The 19833-nt window shown below is 46.8% G+C and overlaps 1 protein-coding gene across 1 annotated transcript; it reads left to right on the plus strand.

The window, feature by feature from the left end:
• The first annotated feature begins 7120 nt into the window (after positions 1–7120).
• Positions 7121–9978, plus strand: TMEM107 (transmembrane protein 107). Its single transcript, XM_079904617.1, has 5 exons — positions 7121–7329; positions 7497–7564; positions 7667–7767; positions 8520–8616; positions 8843–9978. The coding sequence occupies exons 1-5, from the start codon at positions 7243–7245 to the stop codon at positions 8910–8912; spliced, it is 423 nt and encodes a 140-aa protein (XP_079760743.1). The 5' UTR covers positions 7121–7242; the 3' UTR covers positions 8913–9978.
• Positions 9979–19833: the final 9855 nt, after the last annotated feature.

The following is a 19833-nucleotide window of genomic DNA, read 5'->3' on the forward strand; positions in this document are numbered from 1 at the left end:
GGGAAGCCCTATGTCATTCTTTTAACGGTTGTGCCCTGCCCCCTTCCCTCCTGTTTCACCATCACCTTCGGGTTCAAATACTACTTTATTGGCTGGACCCCCAAGGCCAGGTGCTTCTTAAGCATGTGGGTCCCGGAACCAGGTTGCCAGCGTTCATAATCAGGCTTTGCTAATACTAGTTGTGTAACTTGAGCTTGTTATTGAACCTCTCTGTATTTCAATGTCCCTACCTGTAAAATAGTAAAGATTATAATAGTAAAGATTAAAATAGTAAAGATTATAGTAGATAATTATTAGAACATGGCTGGTAATCACCACTCAATTATTATGGTTGTTGTTATCATAACTCTCTAGTCCTTGCATGATTCTTCAGCCACTGCCTCCTCCCGTCCCGTGTGACAACGCTGCTGCCTTATTTAGTCACCTAAACTCACCTTGATCACAGCTGTCTCTGTGTCACTGTCCCTGGTATTGCTTGATGGTCTTTCTGAAATGGAGCAGGACCCTGTGGGGCCCTCCTGGGCACAAATTTTCCTTGTGCCCTGTTTCCCCATTAGCAGGAAATAGGCTTCATTCAACCTCCCTGACCTTCCCTGGGTACCAAAAGGGCAGATTCTAATAGTTGCTAATCAAGGAAGGGAGGGAATGTAGAAACAAAGGAGGAGCAGTCAAGAAACAATAGTGCAGCAGCATGGGGCAGGGTCCTGGTTCCTCCTCAAGGAAAGTATATAACAGTATATCTTTGAGCTCATCTGAAGGAACAAAGACCCCCACCCAGATGGAGGATGGTAACTTCAGGCTGAGCACAATATTACTGGAACACCGCCCTGTTACCTTACCATCAACGAATCAGAAGAAAGTCTGAACACAGTGGAAGATAACAAAGACTACGACCCCCTCCCCTAATGATTACCTGCAATTAGCTTTCCCTATCTCCCTTTAAAAACTTTCATGGTCCAGCAGAATCTTCAGAGTTGGTTCTTGGACGTGAGTCCACCTTCTCCCCAGGTTGCCGATCTCCTGAATAAAGCAAGCTTTCCTTTCCAGCCAACACTTATCTCTCAAGTATTGGCTTTAGCCAAACCTGAGTTCGGCAATATTCTCAGTCCTTCTTTACCTGGCTGACCCTTATGTACCCCTCCAGACTCAACTGAGAAGCTCTCTCTTCCCCAATTCTTCCCCCACCTGGGGAAGGAGGTCCTTCCTGTGTCTCCTCCAAGGTAACACTTAAAATGCCGCCTTTTAATTTTTTGCCCAGTTGTTTCCCTTACTACACTCTAAGTTACTCAAGAGTAGGGAATATGCATTCCTAGCACCCAGGACTATGGTATGTATTTAATAAGCACTTGTGAACTCAGTGAGGGATAGCTTTAGCAGAAGTACTAGAGTGGGCAAGAGACTGGCTTGTAGAGGAAGGAGTCTGGGTAGTTGAAGAGCATGGAGTGAGGTGGAAACTGTTGCTAGGAGGGGAGGTTGAGTCAGTGAATATGGTACCAGGCAATGGGAACATGGACTTGATCTCTAGGCCCAGAGAGTTGCTGCAGCAAATGAGAAGTATGATTAGTCCAGTGTTACTATCCAGAGTACTCTCTGATGTTGAAATCTCCTCCATTCATCCTATCAGTTTCCAATTTTTTTTTCTAATTGTATTATTTTTTTATCATTAAAAAATGTATTTATTTATTTTTGGCTGCGTTGGGTCTTCGTTGCTGCGCACAGGCTTCCTCTAGTTGCAGCGAGCCGGGGCTACTCTTCATTGCGGTGCACGGGCTTCTCCTTGCAGTGACTTCTCTTTGTTGTGGAGCACGGGCTCTGGGCGCTCAGGCTTCAGTAGTTGTGGCTCGTGGGCTCAGTAGTTGTGGCACACGGGCTTAGTTGCTCCGCGGCATGTGGGGTCTTCCTGGATCAGGGCTTGAATCTGTGTCCCCTGCACTGGCAGGCAGATTCTTAACCACTGTGCCACCAGGGAAACCTTCAGTTTCCAAATTTTAGAAACCAATAAATTATTCTGTCCAGAGTTGCATTGCTACATATGGTAGCCACTAGGGTGGCTATTCAATATGGGGCTATTGAAATCAAGTTAAATTTTAAAAATTCAGTCCCTTAGTCCAAATAGCCACATTTCAAGTGTTCAGTAGCCACAGGGAGCTAGCTGGCCACCATACTGGACAGAGACAATGTGGAGTATCTCTATCATCATGGAAAGTTCTGTTGGACAGTGCTGACCCCAGACTGAGACAATCTGAGACTCAAAAAGCAAAACAACTGCAATGCACTGAAACACACAAAAGATGTTAAAATCTAACAACTAAAAACAACTAATTAGTCACTTTGGGAGGATACTGGGGAACCATTATTCTGAAAACTGGTAACTAATGGAATGAAAATCACACATTTATCCAACCTTTCCTGTATGACCTGTATCTCACGGTAAACAATGAGTCGATAAGGGCACATTCTTATTTACAGGAGAATCCCAGGTGACAAATGCAGAAGGAATGATAGAATTAGGACATCCCCAGTTTGCAACCCCCCCTTGAAATAATGGAGCTAGGCAGTGACGATTAATTAAACCAGTAGGTGAAAAACTGATGGGGAACTTTACAGTGGTTGCCTCAGTCTGACTACACCTGAACCCACTGCTCAGATTAAAAACCAGAAAAAGAGAGACAAGCAAGCATGATGTGCTGCCTGTTAAAAGTCCAAGGCACAGTCATATGCATTTTCAAGACAAGGGATCGTACATCAAAATGACATACTGATGTATTACATAAAGTTCACCAAGGTACATAGTCCAGGTAAGCACTTACAAAGTGACCGGCAAGTCACCATGACGCCCTACAGAGTTGGGAAAGAATGCTATTCTTTTAAGAAGTTAAAAAAAAAAAAGTTACACTACTAGCATCAGAAGAAAGGGGGGAAAATTGATCTTTACAGTTGAGCAGTCACTTCTGTCTTTGAGGAGCTCTGGCTAATGTGTAATGCAGATACACACTGCACATTAGGGAGAGAGGGAGGAGGCCCAAACAAACACACAGAGAGAATTTTATGTTTAGTTTCTCTTGTCCTGCCTTAAAATATAAATTTTATTTCATCACCAGAATGAGGAAATTTAAGGCTAAGAAAGCTGTGTAACAAATGTCTTCATTAGTCAGCTACCCCTAGCACAAGCCCCTTTGTTAAATCGTCACAAATAATATTTCTTTGTCAAACAATGATATATAAACAGCCTGCTTTGGTCACTTCGGTGGTCCCATTTCTATGAGACTTCCCTGTGTATGAATTAAATTGTTTTTTTCCTCCTGTTAATGTCTTGTGTCAACGTAATTATTAGATCAGCTAAAAGAACTCAAGAGAGATGGGGGGAAATTTCTTCCTCCTGAACAGAATTATTTCGTGATGTCTGGGATTTGCTTCAAAATAACCCAGTGGGACTGGGAGGGAGAGGATAGCTGAAAAAATGTTGGTCATGTGTTGGTAATTGCTGAAGCAGAACGGTAGGCTTCAAATGGGGTTTTCTTTATTTTTCTTTATCTTTACATATATTTGAATATTTCTGTGATTTAAAAAATGTTTTTCTAAATTCTTTTATGACCAGTTCAAATGTTGGGACATGCGAGTTCCAGCCCTGGGACGAGTGGCCCCCTGGGGAAGGACACCTGGTCACCAGCAATACCTCCTATGGCCACAGGGTGGCTCCAAAACTCTCTTTTGTGAGACTGTAGAGCAGGCTTCCCTGAACCAAGGTCATGGAAAGTGACAGGACAGACCTAAATGCTTGCTGTTTACTAATTCACAATGTGAACTGTGACTGCCCAGTTCTTACTATCTATAGGTCCCCTAGGCAGGAAGGCTATTATGAGCAGAATACCCCAAACTTCCAGCTGCTGGAGCCCAAAATCTAGCAGTCATCCTTGACTGCTCCCTTTTTCTCATCCACCCACAGCCCCATGTTCAGACTTTATCTTCTAAGGATCTCTAGATTCCTTCCACTTCACTCCACCTCCCTGACTCCACTCTGGTCCAATCTCATCCTATCTTTCCTGGATAACACCATGGCTTCTTCATAGACCTTCTGCTTAAAATCTTAAAATCCATTCTCCATGTTGCAACCAAAGTCATCTATGTATGTTATACAAATCTGAGCCTGTCCCTCCGCATGGCTGCAAGGCCATGTCCCTTGTCTACCCATCCCACCTCGCCCTGATCACTTCTTCCCCTTCCATTATGGGCTTCAGACACACTAGCTCCCTTTCTGTTCAACAAATACACTGGGCTTGTTCCCACCTAAGGAACTTTGCACTTGCTGTGCCTGACCTGGAATGCTCTTTCCCCAGATCTTCATACAGCTGACTCCTTCTGTTCATTCTATTTGCTCCAGGGACCTTGGAGAATCTTGCAAAAGTGGGTCATGGGCTTTCCTACTTTCACTCTAGGACAGTGCTTCCTTCACCTGTGAATAGTCAGACCCGATGAACTGTCTGGGGGAGCGTGGCTCTGAAGTCCTGGGCTTTCTATTCCCAGGGAAAAGTTCTAACGAGGACATTCTCTTCCATAAAGGCAGTAGAATTATCAAAAACTCAGGAAATTAACACCGATACAGTACTATTATCTAGGCTAGAGACCTTATTCAAATTTTGCCAGTTGTTCCACTAATGTCCTTTGTAATAAAAAAAATTTTTTTCCTGATCCAGGATCCATTAGGATCACACATTAAATTTCTCATGTCAAATTTGGCACGTCTTTTTTTTTTATTGAAGTATAGTTGTTTCACAATGTTGTGTTCATTTCTGCTGTAAAGCAAAGTGATTCAGATATATAGATAGATAGATATTCTTCTCCATTATGGTTTATCAAGGATATTGAATATAGTTCCCTGTGCTATACAGCAGGACCTTGTCGTTTGCCCATTTTTGTCACATCTTTTTGTCTTTCATGACCTTGAGGAAACAACTTTTGACTGTCTCTTTGACTTATGAATTTTTTCACCCACTGGTTTAGAAAAAAGGAAATCCATTTATTACATTGGGGACCTGGAAGACAGAAAAGCATTTCCTCTCATTTTTGACCACATTTCCTAAAACAAAGTTTAAGAACAAATGACCCATTTTCAAAGAAACTTTCCTTGATCACATTATTCTAATATTTCCCTTAAAAATTTTTATTTACAGCACTTATTATCATGCAGATATATTATTTGTTTGCCTGTTTGTCGTCGATCTCTCTGACCCCAGGAATGTAGACACTTCTGACTTGTTCCTCAAGAACATGAGCCCAGCACAGTGCCTGGGACTTATAGCTAGTCAATGAATATCTGTTGAATGAATGAATGAAGAAATAAAAAATGCCTCTAGGGTTTGTAGTTTAGACCCTCCTAGAAGCACTGAGATGAAGAGTAGTGATAAAAGAAATGTTCACATATTGAGGTATGGGGAAGTCATTCTGGCTTAAACGTGAGTTAACTTGAATTTTTGTTTTTTTGTTTTTTTGCGGTACGCGGGCCTGTCCCTGTTGTAGCCTCTCCCGTTGCGGAGCACAGGCTCCGGACGCGCAGGCTTCACGGCATGTGGGATCTTCCCGGACCGGGGCATGAACCCGTGTTCCCTGCATCGGCAGGCGGACTCTCAACCACTGCGCCACCAGGGAAGCCCCTAACTTGAATTTTATGCTAACTAAAACAGCCTGTTTGTGGCCTATCAAACATACATTGTACACCTGCTTTATTAAAGAAAAGGGCACACTGACCAGAAGTAAAGAATGTCCATGTTAAAAATAAACATGGCATCTTGGGATGCCAATGTTGGTCCTCTTTTGATGATGACTCCCTTCCCAGGTGCCAACACCATACTGACTTGCTGTGTACTCATGGTCTGTTCTTTTTTAAAAAAAAAAACATGAAGAAATGTAACACTTACTTGTTTAATGTTCTTTATTCTGACCAGATATAAAACTGTACTGGAAACCATGCTTCCCTGGAGCAGTTTCTCAGAGTGATGTGGGAAGTGGGCTTCCGGGCTAGTCCTTAGTTTGGTTCAAATAAAACTCTTTTCTATTCTTACTATAGATGTTTATCCATTATTATTCTTGACAGTAGGAAGAGAGATGATCTGGTAAGTGGGTAGGGAGGCCCCTGCGAGGTTGTGACTAGACTGTGAGCAATGAATGCGGGCGAGAACTTTCCGTTCTGCAGGGATCCCCTTTGAGGCCCAAAGGTCAGTGAGGTCGCGATAGTGAGAGATGCTTGGACTGTAGTTGGGCTAAGTCGTGCCCACAGCTCAAAGAGATAAGGAAATCGTTGCGGGGTCTGCATCTCCGCCCTCGATCCTTGCCTCCCAGGGACGCAGGGTTTCATTCTCTTCCTCCACTCCCCGCTCCACCCCCTTTTCTCGTACACTCCCTTCCCTAAACAAGTCTCTCATCCACACCCTAGTTCAGGAGAGCGGGCCATTTTCTGCACTCTGCAAATCCCTCACCAATCTGAGCAAGTTGTCTGGGGAGTTGGTTGGGGGGAACCCGAATCAAGGAAGGTTCAGGTATGAACCTTGTCCGCCGACAAGCGGTTGTCCGCCGACAACCAGGGGCTCCGGGAGAATAAACGACAGCCGGACAACGTAGGGGCATCCACCTCTCCAAGTTCGGCCCAGGGCAGGTGGAAGCTAAACGGATGCGGAGGATGGAAGAAAAGAGAGTGTCCAGGCCTCAGGCACGGCGATGCCCTAAGGCCGGCGTGGCGGTGACAGTGGTATCCGGAGAGTCGTCCTGGGCAGCGCAGCGGGGGCTGGGGGCCGGGCGGCTCCCGGCGTGGGCATCCGGGTAGGAAGGAGTGTCCTGGGTTAGGCAGGGCGGGTTTCCGTTCGCCGTGGCTGCGCGGGCGGAGTCGGCAGTGCGGGACCGCGCCACCGGCGCACACTCTCAGGTGCCGACAGCTCGGCTGCGCGCGGACAGCCCGCTGGCTGTCCGCACCCGGCCGGGATGAGGTACAGAGGACCCGTACCCGCGATCCTCTGGGGGTTCTCCGCGGCGCGATAATTTACTGCTCTCGCGATATTTTCAGAGATTTCCCGTCGTAGCCCCCGCTTATGCGGTTACCAAGGCAACTGGGCGGCACCGGCGCGAGCGGGAAGGCGGAGTACGTCGAATTTTTGTAGGCTAGCCTGGAGATTTAAGGAGTGGCCCTCCCTGAGCTTCCAGTCCCAGAGACCACGGCCTCTGCTCCAGGAGGTAACCCTTACCCAGGGGGCCATGGGTCGGATCTCGGGACTCGTGCCCTCTCGCTTTCTGACGCTCCTGGCGCATTTGGTGGTCGTCATCACCTTATTTTGGTCGCGGGTAAGACCCATGGCCCCCCTCCTCTCGCCCCCCTTCCCACCTTGGGGTGGTCCCAGCCCCACCGCACCTTTTCCCCCGGGGCCTTTCCCGGTGGGGTCCTCCCATTCCCCCGCCATCCGCCGCCCGACCCTCTTTCAACTTCTCTTTCTTTCTGCCCTGCTCCCCAGGACAGCAACATCCAGGCCTGCCTGCCTCTCAAGTTTACCCCTGAGGAATATGAAAAGCAGGACATGCAGTGAGCACTTGGGGCAGGGTGGTCAGAATTAAGCAGTAGTGGGAGTGAAGGGGTGTTAGAAAAAGGCCAGAAGGCCTAAGCCAGCTCCCTTCCTTTCTACAGGCTGGTGGCAGCGCTCTCTGTCACCCTGGCCCTCTTTGCAGTGGAGCTGGCCGGTTTCTTCTCAGGAGTTTCCATGTTCAACAGCACCCAGAGCCTCATCTGTATCCTTTCTACTTGTGCACCTTTCCTGTACGGCCCATTTCCATCTTAACGCCCTTCAGCCACCTAACTAGGCCTTTCTGGCACAGTGGTGTTTGCCCTAGCAGGCAAACAGAATCCCTCCAGTTGAGAGATCTTCTTAGGTAATGTAGAAGATTTAATACAATCTTTGATCATTTGTTAAGCTCCTGCTATGCGTCAGGCACTGGAGATCTCAAAATGGGAGTAAAACACAGTTTTCTATCTTGAGGAAGAGGCAGACACACAGACAGACATCTGTAATTCAGTGTGATAAGCACTGTGCCATAGGATGTGTAAAGATGTGAAGCACTATGGGAATGCAGAAGAGACTGAGGAAGATGGATCAGGGAAGGCTCTTGACACTGGGATAGTGGACGGGGAGGACCAGGGTGCTGGAGAGTGATTCTAGCAGGGTGTATAATGTCACTGTGAGCGTTCCCGTGTGCTTGGAGTAGGTGGGGAGCCTACTACTTCACCTGATAGATATGGGGTGGCGGTAGCTTGGGGCCCCAGCTGTGCAGGCTCAGTTCTGGCCTCCACTCACATGGCAGTCCTAAAACTCAGAAGTCAAGGCTGCTGACTCTGGCCTTTGCAGTGTGGTAAAGGGAGCAAGAGGTGCCCTGCTCTCCAGGACGTGAACCAGAATGCAGATGCCAGTCCCACCACTGGCCTTTTCTGGCCCATCACTACCTATTGATCCAAAGGCTTTCCTTGACTCTGGTGCGTTCCCAAGCCATTGGGGCTCACTGTAGTGCATCTGTGGCCCTATCCTTCTTCATATTTGAGCGTTGGGAGTGCACCACGTACTGGTACATTTTTGTCTTCTGCAGGTATGGTAGCACCCAATGTTTGAGGACGGGGAAGGACGGTTTACTTTAAATCTGAAGGTTTCCCCTACCCAGCCCTTTACTCCATGTATAAGATATCAGATCCACTCAACATCCCGTGGTCTTTTTGAGGTCCCCCACTCCTACACTTTGGGGGTGGGATTGCTGGCTTGGGGATTTGGATGTTTTTATTGGAAGGGGCCCTGAACCTATCACCTACCTTCCATAGTGCCATCCCAGCCGTCACCGAAATAGCATTATTCATCAGCGTCTTTGGGCTGAAAAAGAAACCTTTCTGATACCTTCGTGACTGGAAGTAGGGATGAAGGCTGGAGAAGCGAGGGACCACTCACCGTTCCTGGAAGAAGGGAACCGTAGACTTCAGCCCTCCCCCTAAAACTGCATTTGGTGGAGGATGTCAGTGTTAGGGTAATTGTCTCTCGAGTCTGGAGTTATGAGTTTTGTTTACAGTTCTTTGTAAAAAAAATATATTTTAGGGTAAGATCAAGACTTACTGGAATTCGTGGCAGTACAGTGGTTAGGACTCCGCGCTTCCACTGCAGGGGGCGCGGGTTTGATCCCTGGTCGGGGAACTAAGATCCCGCATGCCGCGCAGCGTGGCCAAAAAAAAAAAAAAAAGATAGATCAAGACATAAAAATTTCAGGAGAAAATTGGGGTGGCCAATCTACTATAGAAACGGAACAGTCTTGCACTCTAAGATACTAGATGTCGCTTTTATTTTGGTTATTACGGTAGCTTTCTGGCGGAAGGGAGTGGGCGGGGATATGTAAATAAAGTGAGGCGGCCGGGTAGGACAGCAGGCTCTTAAGTGAGTGGAGCGTTCTGGGAGGAATTAGCCTATGCTTTTTTGACGCCAAATGCAAAAATATATTTTATAACATTTGCAAATAAATGTAGCAACAGAAATGGAAGAACCTAGATAGCTTTAGGTTGCTCAGGGTAACGTGTTGGGTTCTCACCCTCGCTCAAAGTGGAATCTTTTTCCCAGAGTACGGAATGCCCCACGGTTTTCTGCATCGTCAGGTAGGATAATCCTTACCTGTTTCTCCTTTTGGAGAGCAGAATGGAATATGATGATTGGAGCACGCATGATTTCGTGATTAACGGCTGTGCGTAATCAGGCTTTGCAACATCCTGATTGCTCCTCTCTGATTCTTTCTGACGATCTTTATCTTTAGTGTAATTCTTTCCATGGGTAATAGTTAAGTGTTTTTAGCGGTGTGGTATGCTTATTGAGAGAAAAAGCAGACGTGTTATTCGTGTCCGGAGCACAAGAGTTTCTTGGGATTTGTTAGTAATGAGATGTATTTTTTGGAAGGAGAAAGTTTAGGGTTTTTTTTTTGTTGTTGTTGTTTGGAGAGGTTGTCTAGCGGAAATTCTTAGATATATGTTAAATACTACGGTAGTAAGTGCTGGTTAATGTTATTTTTTAAGTTTCTAATAACGTGTTATGTGTCCTTGGGTTTTTGAGGAGTGGGTTTTCTGTATTTGTTATGGTTTTATTCTGGCAGTATTAGTTTCGAATCTTTAATTTCGCTCTGCAGGAGTTCCCTTGTAGTGGAATTTTTCTCTTAAGAACCTGTTGAAGCTTCTGTTTTCAGTCAATAGTGTAAGTAAGAGTACCCTGTTTTTGCTTGGTAGTTTATAGAAAGAATACGTTCAAAAGGAAGTTATTGAAACGCGCTGTTAGGTGTTGTGAAAACTACAGGAGTCGAAAGTTTGGTCTTGTCATGGGGTGAGTATATTTATTTGCAAGCTCACGTTTTCAAGAGAAGGGTTGTTGTGTGTTGGGAAAGTTTTGTTCGTACATTTCAGTTTTAAAAGGTGGAGTCCAGGCCTTTTTTTTTTTCTTAAGCTGTACGCGGGTCTCTCACTGTTGTACCGTTGTGGTCTGTCTCGTTGCGGAGTACAGGATCCAGACGCGCAGGCTCAGCGGCTATGGTTGAGAGGCCCAGCCGCTCCGCTGCATGCGGGATCTTCCCGGACCGGGGCACGAACCCGCCTTCGTCTGTATCGGCGGACGGACTCTCAACCACCGCGCCACCAGGGAAACCAAAAACACATGCAAGGAGATGTTTTCTGGTGATGCCCTGCAGGTGATTCCTGTACGTAGATAACTTTTTCCTAGCTCTCTGTTTTCTGGCAGCGCTTCTTTATGGATACTAGTACTGTATGCTGTAGTAGGCACTGAGGGAGTAGATGTTTGATCCTCGGCCATCACAGATATTGCAGCTCATGGAAAGAGACAGAAGTGTGTGGTACTCCCAGAGTAGTTTAGTTCTAAATTGTTATAAAAGCTGCAGAGGCGATTTACAGGTGCTACGAAGGAGTGATGAAATTGCCGAAGGTGGCAGGAGTGCTGCTTCTCAGGAGCTGTTTGAGTGAGGTCCTCGAGTGTGGCTGGAGCAGAGAAAAAAGGGAGCAGGTTGTCCGCGAGAAAAAAAAGGTGGACCTTTGCAACGTCACGGGTTCGAGCCCTGGCTCAGGAGGATTCCACATGCCGCGGAGCAACTACACCCATGCGCCATAACTACTGAGGCTGAGCGCTGGAGCCTACAAGCCACAACTCTTGAAGCCTACACGCATTAGAGCCTATGCTCCGCAACAAGGGAAGCCATGAAGCCACGACAATGAGAAGCCCACGCACTGCCACAAGGACCCAACACAGCCAAAAATAAGTTAATTAATTAATTAATTAAAAAAGAATCTTTGGGCTTCCCTGGTGGCGCAGTGGTTGAGAGTCCGCCTGCCGATGCAGGGGACACGGGTTCGTGCCCCGGTCCGGGAAGAACCACGCGGAGCGGCTGGGCCCGTGAGCCATGGCCGCTGAGCCTGCGCGTCCGGAGCCTGTTGCTCCGCAACGGGAGAGGCCACAACAGTGAGAGGCCCGCGTACCGCAAAAAAAAAAAAAAAAAAAAAAAAGAATCTTGAAATGTCATGTCTATAGGCTGTTACACTGTGAATAGCACAGAAAGTTGAGGATACATTCCAGGATTTGAAAACTGCTGTCAGTTTCAGCAAAGAAATCACTCAAGTCATTGAGGAATCTGTGAGGTTTCAGCATATCGTGTGTTTCATTTTTGTCTTACTCAAAAACGTAAATGAAAACATCAACGAACGTTCACGTTGGAACTGCACTTGTACTTAGGCTATAACTCCATTTATGAAATCATGGATACAGAATAGCATTTACAATAAAAAATATTGTACATTTTATTATTTGTGGATTCTGTTACATATCCTTTATATCAGTAAAATTTATAATAAACTTATGTACATACACAAATGCATACTTTTTTTGGAAAGTGGGTTGTTAAACATTTACCAGCACTTTCTTGCTCCTGCAATAATCCCAAGAAACCTCTCATCACCAATGATTTCCTTGTTCCTAAATCCAGAGGTTCCCTCTCAGACTAGAGTTTGATCTCTTTCCAATATGCTGACCACTCCCCTCATTTGAAATTTGTTCTCCCTTCGTTTCTGAAATTAGTTCCCCTGGCTTACCTCCCCCTGTTCTGGCTGCTCCTTTTTAGGCTCAGCTGATGAATATTGACTGAGAACCCAGAGCTGGCCAGTCACTGGGGACATATTACTGGGTTGTCGCCTCTTAAGTGCCGGTGGTCACTACTCCTTGGGTGACTTCATCCACCTCTTCAGACACCACCCAGATGCTGCTGGTTTCCATGCCTTGGCTCTCTTCTGTGATCCCCAGCCTAGGGCAGAGACCAGAAGCGAGCTGTGGAGCCAATCCTGGGGTTAACGTGCACCCTCTCTCCTTGGTTGTGTGATCACCAACAGGTCACTAAACCTCTCTGTGCCTCAATTCCTTCACGCTCCAGAAGTACTTACTACAAGCACCTCAACAATCTATCTCTTAGCCACCACCCGAGGCTTTGCCAATTAGCATCAAAAATAGGTTCTCATTTTATTGTGAAATTAGTGGCTTGTTAATCAGCGTCAGCCAGTCATGAAAAAACAAATACTGCTCGATTCTACTTATATGAGGGACCAAGAGTAGAGGCTCAAAGTCATAGAGACGGAATGTAGAACAGTGGTTGCCGAGAGCCGGGGGAGAGGAAAAGGGGGAGTTGTTTAATGGGTAGAGAGTTTAAGTTCTGCAAGATGAAAAGAGTTCTGGAGATTGGTTGTACAACAATATGAATGTACTTAGCACTACTGAATTGTACACTTAAAAATGGTTAAGATGGTAAGTTTTATGTATTTTTTATAATTTAAAAGTAAAAAAAATTAAAAATCAGTGGGGAAAGGGATTAGTCAATAAAGTTTATTAGAAAAACTGAGTAGCCATTGGGGGGAAAATATGGATCAATACCTTATAATTTTAGAGCACAGAAAAGTTTCAAAAACAGTACAAATGTCCTGTATACCCTTCACCCAGCTTCTCCAGATGTTCACATCTTGCATAGCCATGGTATAATTATGGAAATCAGGAAATTAGTGTTGATACAATACTGTTAGCTAATCTACAAGTCATATTTGAATTTTTCCGGTTTTCCCATTAATGCATTTTTTCTGACTCAGGATCTAATCCAGGATTTCACATTGCATTTAGTTGTCACGTCTCCTTAGGCTTTTCCAATCTGAGACAGTCCCTTTTTTTTTTTTCCTTTCATAATCTTGACACATCTGTAGAGCACTGGTGAGTTATTTTGCAGAATATCCCTCAATTTGGATTTGTCCAATGTTTCCTCGTGATTAGATTGAGGTTATGCATTTCTGGTAAGAATACCACAGAAGTAAATAGTTTGGAGTAAGGAAGACATAAGTATGAAAACAAGATGCAGAAGTCATGAAAGACTGATATATTTAAATCTGTATTTAAAATGTTAAAAGTATGCGTGGTAAAAAAAAAGCGAAAGTTAAAAGACAAATGAAAATCTAAACAAAAATATTCATAACTCGTATTAGAAAGAGCTAATTTTGATACATAAAAATGTCCTACAAATCTGTAAGAAAAATACTGACAACCCAATAAAAATGTACAAAAAACTGTACAGACATTTCGCAGAACAGGAAATATAAAAGGAAATATAAAGAACTCTCAAATATAGGAAGAGATGCCTGACTTCATTCAGCATAAGACAGATGCAAATCATGCCTAACTTACACTCAATGACCAAGAAGTTTCATAGCGAGTTGAAGAGGGTATTGGGTTTAAGTAAACAAGCCTCACCTGTTTGTTGGTGGAATTAAAAATTGGTAACACATCCACCTGAGAGCAATTTGGCAATATCCCATCAAAATCAAAATCAATCACAAAGAGCCATACCCTTTGACCTAGGACTTTCACATCTAGGAATTAGCCCTTCAGGTTTGCACACAGGTAGAATGGGGATGTGTAGATTATTTCTTGCAGCTTTGCTTGTAGTGGCAAAAGATTGGAAGCAAATGTCTGTCAACAGGGGGTTGGTTAAACTGCATCACCATGTAACACTGCAGCCAGGACGAAAGCAAACCTTATACATGGTTATGGAACAGTCTCCAAGATACTTAAGTGACAAAAGCAAGTTACAGAACAGTTCGTGTGGTGTTCTTCCATTTGTGTAAAGAAAGGTGGAAAGGTATGTGCACAGAGCATCTCTGGAAGGAGGGAAACTACTGGGAGGACTGGAGCTGAGAGGTGGAAGCTGGAGGGCTGGGAGAAAAGGGTGAGAGAGAGACTTTCTCCATATGCTCTTTTGAATTTTTGGAATTTTGAACCACATTCTTTTTTTTTTTTTTTAACTAACATTTTAAAAGAATGTGAGCCTGCAGCTGCTTCTGTTCCCTATCTGGAAATGAAGCTAAGGCAAAGGCCAGCAGGCCTGGAAACAGAGAACCAGATCCCTGACGACATCACATGAGCACCTGGACCCTGCTGTTTCCAGCTACACTCCAGTCATGTGAGCCCTCAGAGCCTCCTTTCTGGTTTAAATCTGTCTGAGCTGTGTTGGCAAGTGTCTTGATCATTACGTCCATCAAAGATCATCGTGGGTGCTTTTTTTCCCTCCAGCTTTATTGAGGTATAATTGACAAACATGATGTGTTGTGGGTTTTGTTTTTATTTTTTTGGCCGCACGGCTTGGCTTGCAGGATCTTAGTTCCCCGACCAGGGATTGAACCTGCGCCCTCAGCAGTGAATGAGCAGAGTCCTAACCACTGGACCACCAGGGAATTTCCTCATGCTCTGTTTAATGATCTCTTTTCTTGTATATTATTGTAGCTCCTGGTGCCAGCACAGTGCCCGGCATTGTAGAGTGAAAGAGCCCTCATTTAACAAATGAGGAAGATGAGGCCCAAGCAGAAAGCTATTCGCTTGAGGTCATCATGCAGATAGGGAGATCTGGGACCAGAACCTGAGACTCCTGGCTGTGAGGCCAGATCAGTTGACTCAATTCAGCAAGTGTTTCATAGAGGAGCTTGTTAACCCCAGTGAATTTCTAATGAATAATAAATGGAAGGTTGCAGAGTGAGGGTATGGGATCAGGAGGCCTCCCAGGCCTGCTGTGCTGGGCTCTCCTTTAAAACGTTCCTCACTGAGACCGCGGTTCACCATCATTCATTATTCATGTGCCTGCCTGGCTTCTGCGCTGTGCTTGGTACCTGAGAAGGGAGAACTACACAGATTAAAAAGATGCCAGTTTATGTACTATAATATGTTGCATACGAAAAAAAATTTAAGAGATATTTATTCTATATATGAAAGAAAACACGGACTAACCAATTTAATAAAAGATCCCATCAAGGCACTTCTCTGAGCCTAGGTTTCCCCAAATGTAAAATCAAGCCAATACCTACTTCACAGGATTGTCCTGAGGGCTGACTGATGGTGGGAGGTATTTACAACAGTGTTCCTAAGAGCACTGTTGTAACAGCGGAAAAATTGGAAACAATCTAAAAGCTGGTCCTTGGACTTCCCTGGTGGTCCAGTGGTTAAGACTCCAACACGCCCAAGGCAGGGGGCACGGGTTCCATCCCTGGTCAGGGAACTAAGATTCTGCAAGGAGCGGTCGGAAAAAAAACAGGAAAAAAAAATCCGAAGTTGGTCCTTGAGGGACTAGTTAAATAAACTGTGGTGAGACTTCTGGCTAAACATGGAAGACATGTGAACATGAGCATTTGTCTTCTCTCCCTTCCATAACTGAACTGCATAACAGGAGAGGCGTCAGAGAGGCATGTATGTACACGGACAAAGACCCGGAGAGAAGACAGCAGTGGAGAAAAAGATTCCAACAGGCTTTAGAGGCTGGACAGCGGCCTAAGGGTGGTGACAGAATGAACAAGAAATGATGCTCCACGATCCTGGAGGTCCCTAGACTCTGGGTCAGGGCCTGGCTGAACACAGAGGGTGGCCGAGAGCCTGTGTTCAGGGTGTCGAGACCCCTGGGTCTCCCTCACCTCTCACATCTGAGTCACACACACCAACCCTCCGCACACTCATTTTTGGGGAGGCTTTGGACTTGGGGACCCCAGGCGCAGCAGAGGTGAGGCTTGAAGCTAGAAATAGGAACTCCCACCCTGCCCTCCCAACCCACACCCATACAGGACAGGGATGAAGAATGGAGGACATTCTCTCAAAAAACTGAACGGCCCCAGAGAAAGCCTGCCACCTGTCAACATTTGGGAGTCTGCGTAAAATGCTTTCACTGTCCTACAGCAAAGCCGACAGTCAATGAGTGCCCTCCCCCTACACGCGCGCGTGTGCGCGCACACACACACACACACACACACACCTTCCACTCGGCTTCTTGCTGGCTCCCTATTAGATATTAACAGAGAGCCAACGACCAGCAGACATTTAAGGAAAGCCTCCAAAATGAAAAGAGAGAGACTCCTTCCATATATTCCTCCCAGATATTGAAAAGCCTATCAAAGAAATCTGGAAGAAATAGAGAAACTAGGAAGCACAAGAAAAAAAGAAAAAAAACTCTGTAATTGGAAAGTTAAAAAAAAAATGGAAGGGGAAACAATGCATATAGTCTGTTAGCATTTGTATTTTTTTTTTTTTAGCATTTGTATTTTTAAAGAGAAAAGAAGTATCTATGTCTGTGTCTCTGCACCAACCAATCTGGAGGATTTACAAGACTGAAACAGCAGCTGTGTGGAATAGGGGTCTTGGGTGGCTCAGGACAAATGTTCGCTGTACGTTCTTTCGTACCTTTTGAATTTTGATTGTTACCTATTTCTTGGGTTACAATATAATACTGCATTTAAAAAATATAGATGCAGAGAGATGCGAGAAGATATTGCACTTTGGAAATTAAAAAGGTAATCAACATCCATCTTTATTTAAGGATAAAGAGTAATGGAAAAAAATAAATATAACAAAAAACTTTTTCCCCCCAAAAGGAGGACACAGGAAAACTTCCAGAAAGTAAAACAAGAAGATGAAGTGGGGGGTGTCCAAGGGAACCTCAGTTTTATGTCTAGTGCTTTAATATTTTTTGAGGAGAATGCAGTCATATTATTTGCATAATTAGGACACTGAATGTGGGTGGCAATCCATGTAAAGCTCTTCACATGCAGTAGGTACCTGGTAGTTTCCCTTCCCTCCAGGAGCCCAGGGATTGGCAGGCAGCCCCGAGCCTTCCAGTTTGGAGGGTAGAGCCAGAGGTCACAGGGTTTGAGTAGCCGATTGTGAGGGGGGCTAGGCCCTTGGTCCCCATTCCATGCAGCCCTCCCAGGGGCATGATTCTCCTAATTAGAAGGCCTTTTCTGTACATGCTGTGTTGAGGGACACACAAGGTCTCTGAAATTAATTACTAGTTTGGTCAAGTTTGACTCATGTGGATGGAGCAAGTTCATGAGTCAGTGGGGCAATGACCCAGCTCCCTTCCACCCCAACTTTGAAGTCAGTTGTTAGAAGAGGAAAAAGCAATAAAAGAAAACCTTTATTAAGCCTTTATTAAAGGTCTCTGCCATGCCGCCTACGTCAGCATCATTGGAGGTGCTTGGCCCCCTCGCACGTCTTTCGAATGAGCTGGGAGTGGAGCCTGGAAATTTGGCTACCACCCCCCAGAAGCAGGTAAATGTAGAAGCTACGATCTCAGTTATGCAAATATATTACTTTATTTTTCTTTAGTTCAATTTACCTCTATTTTGGGTCTCCATTCTAGCTGCTTGCAGAAAACATTCTCTTCGTCATTCCCAGGTGAACTCACCTGGTCTCCCCCACCCCCACCTCTTCTCCTGCCTCCACCACTGATGTAAATGTGGGGAGTTCCCTAGCACCACAGCATAGGTGGGGTGGGTGGGGAGGGCTGCTCGGTGAGCTGCGCGTCCTCTCTTGGGGATAAACCCTCCTGGGTCCCCGCCTTCATGGGTCCATGTGCTCTCATTTCTGTTCTGCTGCTGCTGCCCCCAGGATCCAAGAGCAATGGCAATGTGCCAGCCTTCCAAGCCACACCGCGTGGCCTTGGCTCCCCCAGTGTATTCTGGGTTCCGTCCCTTCCATGTCCCCTGGACTTGGCCGTTGGGGAATGAGGATCACTCTTACACCCGTGTCTATCATCGTGTCTGGTCCTCCACTAGCTTCTCCCCTGCTAGCATAGGGTGTCGGGGCAGGGTGTGGGTGGGGAGCGCTGCCTGTTTGTACCTCCTTCCAACGTTACCTGTCTGAGACCCAGACCCTGAGGCTTTTGAACTCAAAAGCCTGGAATTTGGCGTCTTTGTTCTCTGGCTAGAAAGTAAAGTAATCTCAGGGCCAAAAAGCAAGAGCTAGTCTCCCACAGCATCATCTGAGACCAACAGGGAAGCTGCTCTTTTCTTCCTTTTCACATAGGCTGAGCCACCCAGACCTTCTGTGTCAGTGCCCAAGGACCAGGGAAGTGGCGGCTCCTGGGAGGGGAAGGGAGCTGAGCGCATCTTATCTTAGATCTGCTGGGTCCCCACACCCAACACACACTCCCAGTTCACTCACCTCCCCCGGACAGCTGGGAAATGACACCTCTGGTGACAGAGCCAGTCCCAGGCTTCCGCTGGGAGGGGGTGGGGTGCTGCATGGGGGAGGCTGTCACACCCGGAGGCCCTGGGAAGCCTGGGTGGGGGAGGGAAGAAGCTAGCTCCTGTTTGTCTCAGAGACCAAGGCCACCAGCCTCCCCTGCCCCCCTTCCAGGGACACAGTGAGCACCCCTGCCCCCGGGCCACTAGGTCTTCTTCTTCACTCTTGAGGCTGGTCCTGACCCATCCCACCGGACAGGCAGCTCACCTGTTCCCATCTTCCCCTGCCTCAGGGGGGCCAGTCCTTCTGGAAAGGAGCGGGGTGGGTGTGTCAGCTGCTGCGTCAGGGACGACAGGGGTAGTGGATTATCTCCTACCGGGTCCCAGTAGTATATTTTGGGTCCAGAGCCAGGACAGGAGCTGTTAGGCTGACACCCATGAGGTTAATCTGCACGTACAGTAGTACCAAGTACCTGGGTACCGCAGGTGCCGTCCCTGCCTACTTACTGTCCTTCCGCCTAAAGGAAAACCAAAACAACAAAACAACAAAAAAGCAAAAGTCCTGGGCTTCCCTGGTGGCGCAGTGGTTGAGAGTCCGCCTGCCGATGCAGGGGACGCGGGTTCGTGCCCCAGTCCGGGAAGATCCCACATGCCACGGAGCGGCTGGGCCTGCGCGTCCGGAGCCTGTGCTCCGCAACGGGAGAGGCCACAACACTGAGAGGCCCGCATACCGCGCGCGCGCACACACACACACACACACACACCCCCGCAAAAGTCCTGTCCTTTCGCCCAGGCCCTGTGCCTGGGATCAGAGGTTGAGCCCTCCTGCTGCTGCCAGGGTAGCTGCCGCCACTCTGGGACAGAGCTAGGTTTAGGCCAGTCTGCAGCCACCACCTGAAGCAGCCCCACGGGGCAGCCCCGTGCCCTCCTCCCGGCGCCCTAAGCTTGCCCCACCTCAGCCAGGCCTCTCCTGCCACGGACCCCTGGTCTGAACCTCAGCTGTGAGGATCGTGTTGCTATCCCCCCTACTCAGCTGTCAGGGGCCCCAGACCTCCCTTGAGATATCCATCTGCAGGGCAAGGGGTTGGGGACCAACTGCCACCACTTCACCTCACCAGCGGGGTCCCAGCTATCCGCATGGCCCGGGAACCTGCACTTGCCCCTTCTGATTTCCCTCCGCCCGCCCATTCCACATGCTGAAGGCGGGTCCGCAGGCGTTGGGACCTGGGGGCAGGCCGAGACCTGGGGCTGGGTGGGGT

This window comes from Stenella coeruleoalba, assembly GCF_951394435.1.
Source record: "Stenella coeruleoalba genome assembly, chromosome: 19".
Classification (NCBI taxonomy): Eukaryota; Metazoa; Chordata; class Mammalia; order Artiodactyla; family Delphinidae; genus Stenella; species Stenella coeruleoalba.

Bases quoted from the DNA above. Each gene is read 5' to 3' on its own strand.
- TMEM107 (XM_079904617.1), top strand. From the start codon at position 7,243: ATGGGTCGGATCTCGGGACTCGTGCCCTCTCGCTTTCTGACGCTCCTG. The intron at 7,565-7,666 runs GTGAGCACTTGG...TCCTTTCTACAG, and splicing joins TATGAAAAGCAGGACATGCA to GCTGGTGGCAGCGCTCTCTG. The intron at 8,617-8,842 runs GTATGGTAGCAC...TACCTTCCATAG, and splicing joins TACATTTTTGTCTTCTGCAG to TGCCATCCCAGCCGTCACCG.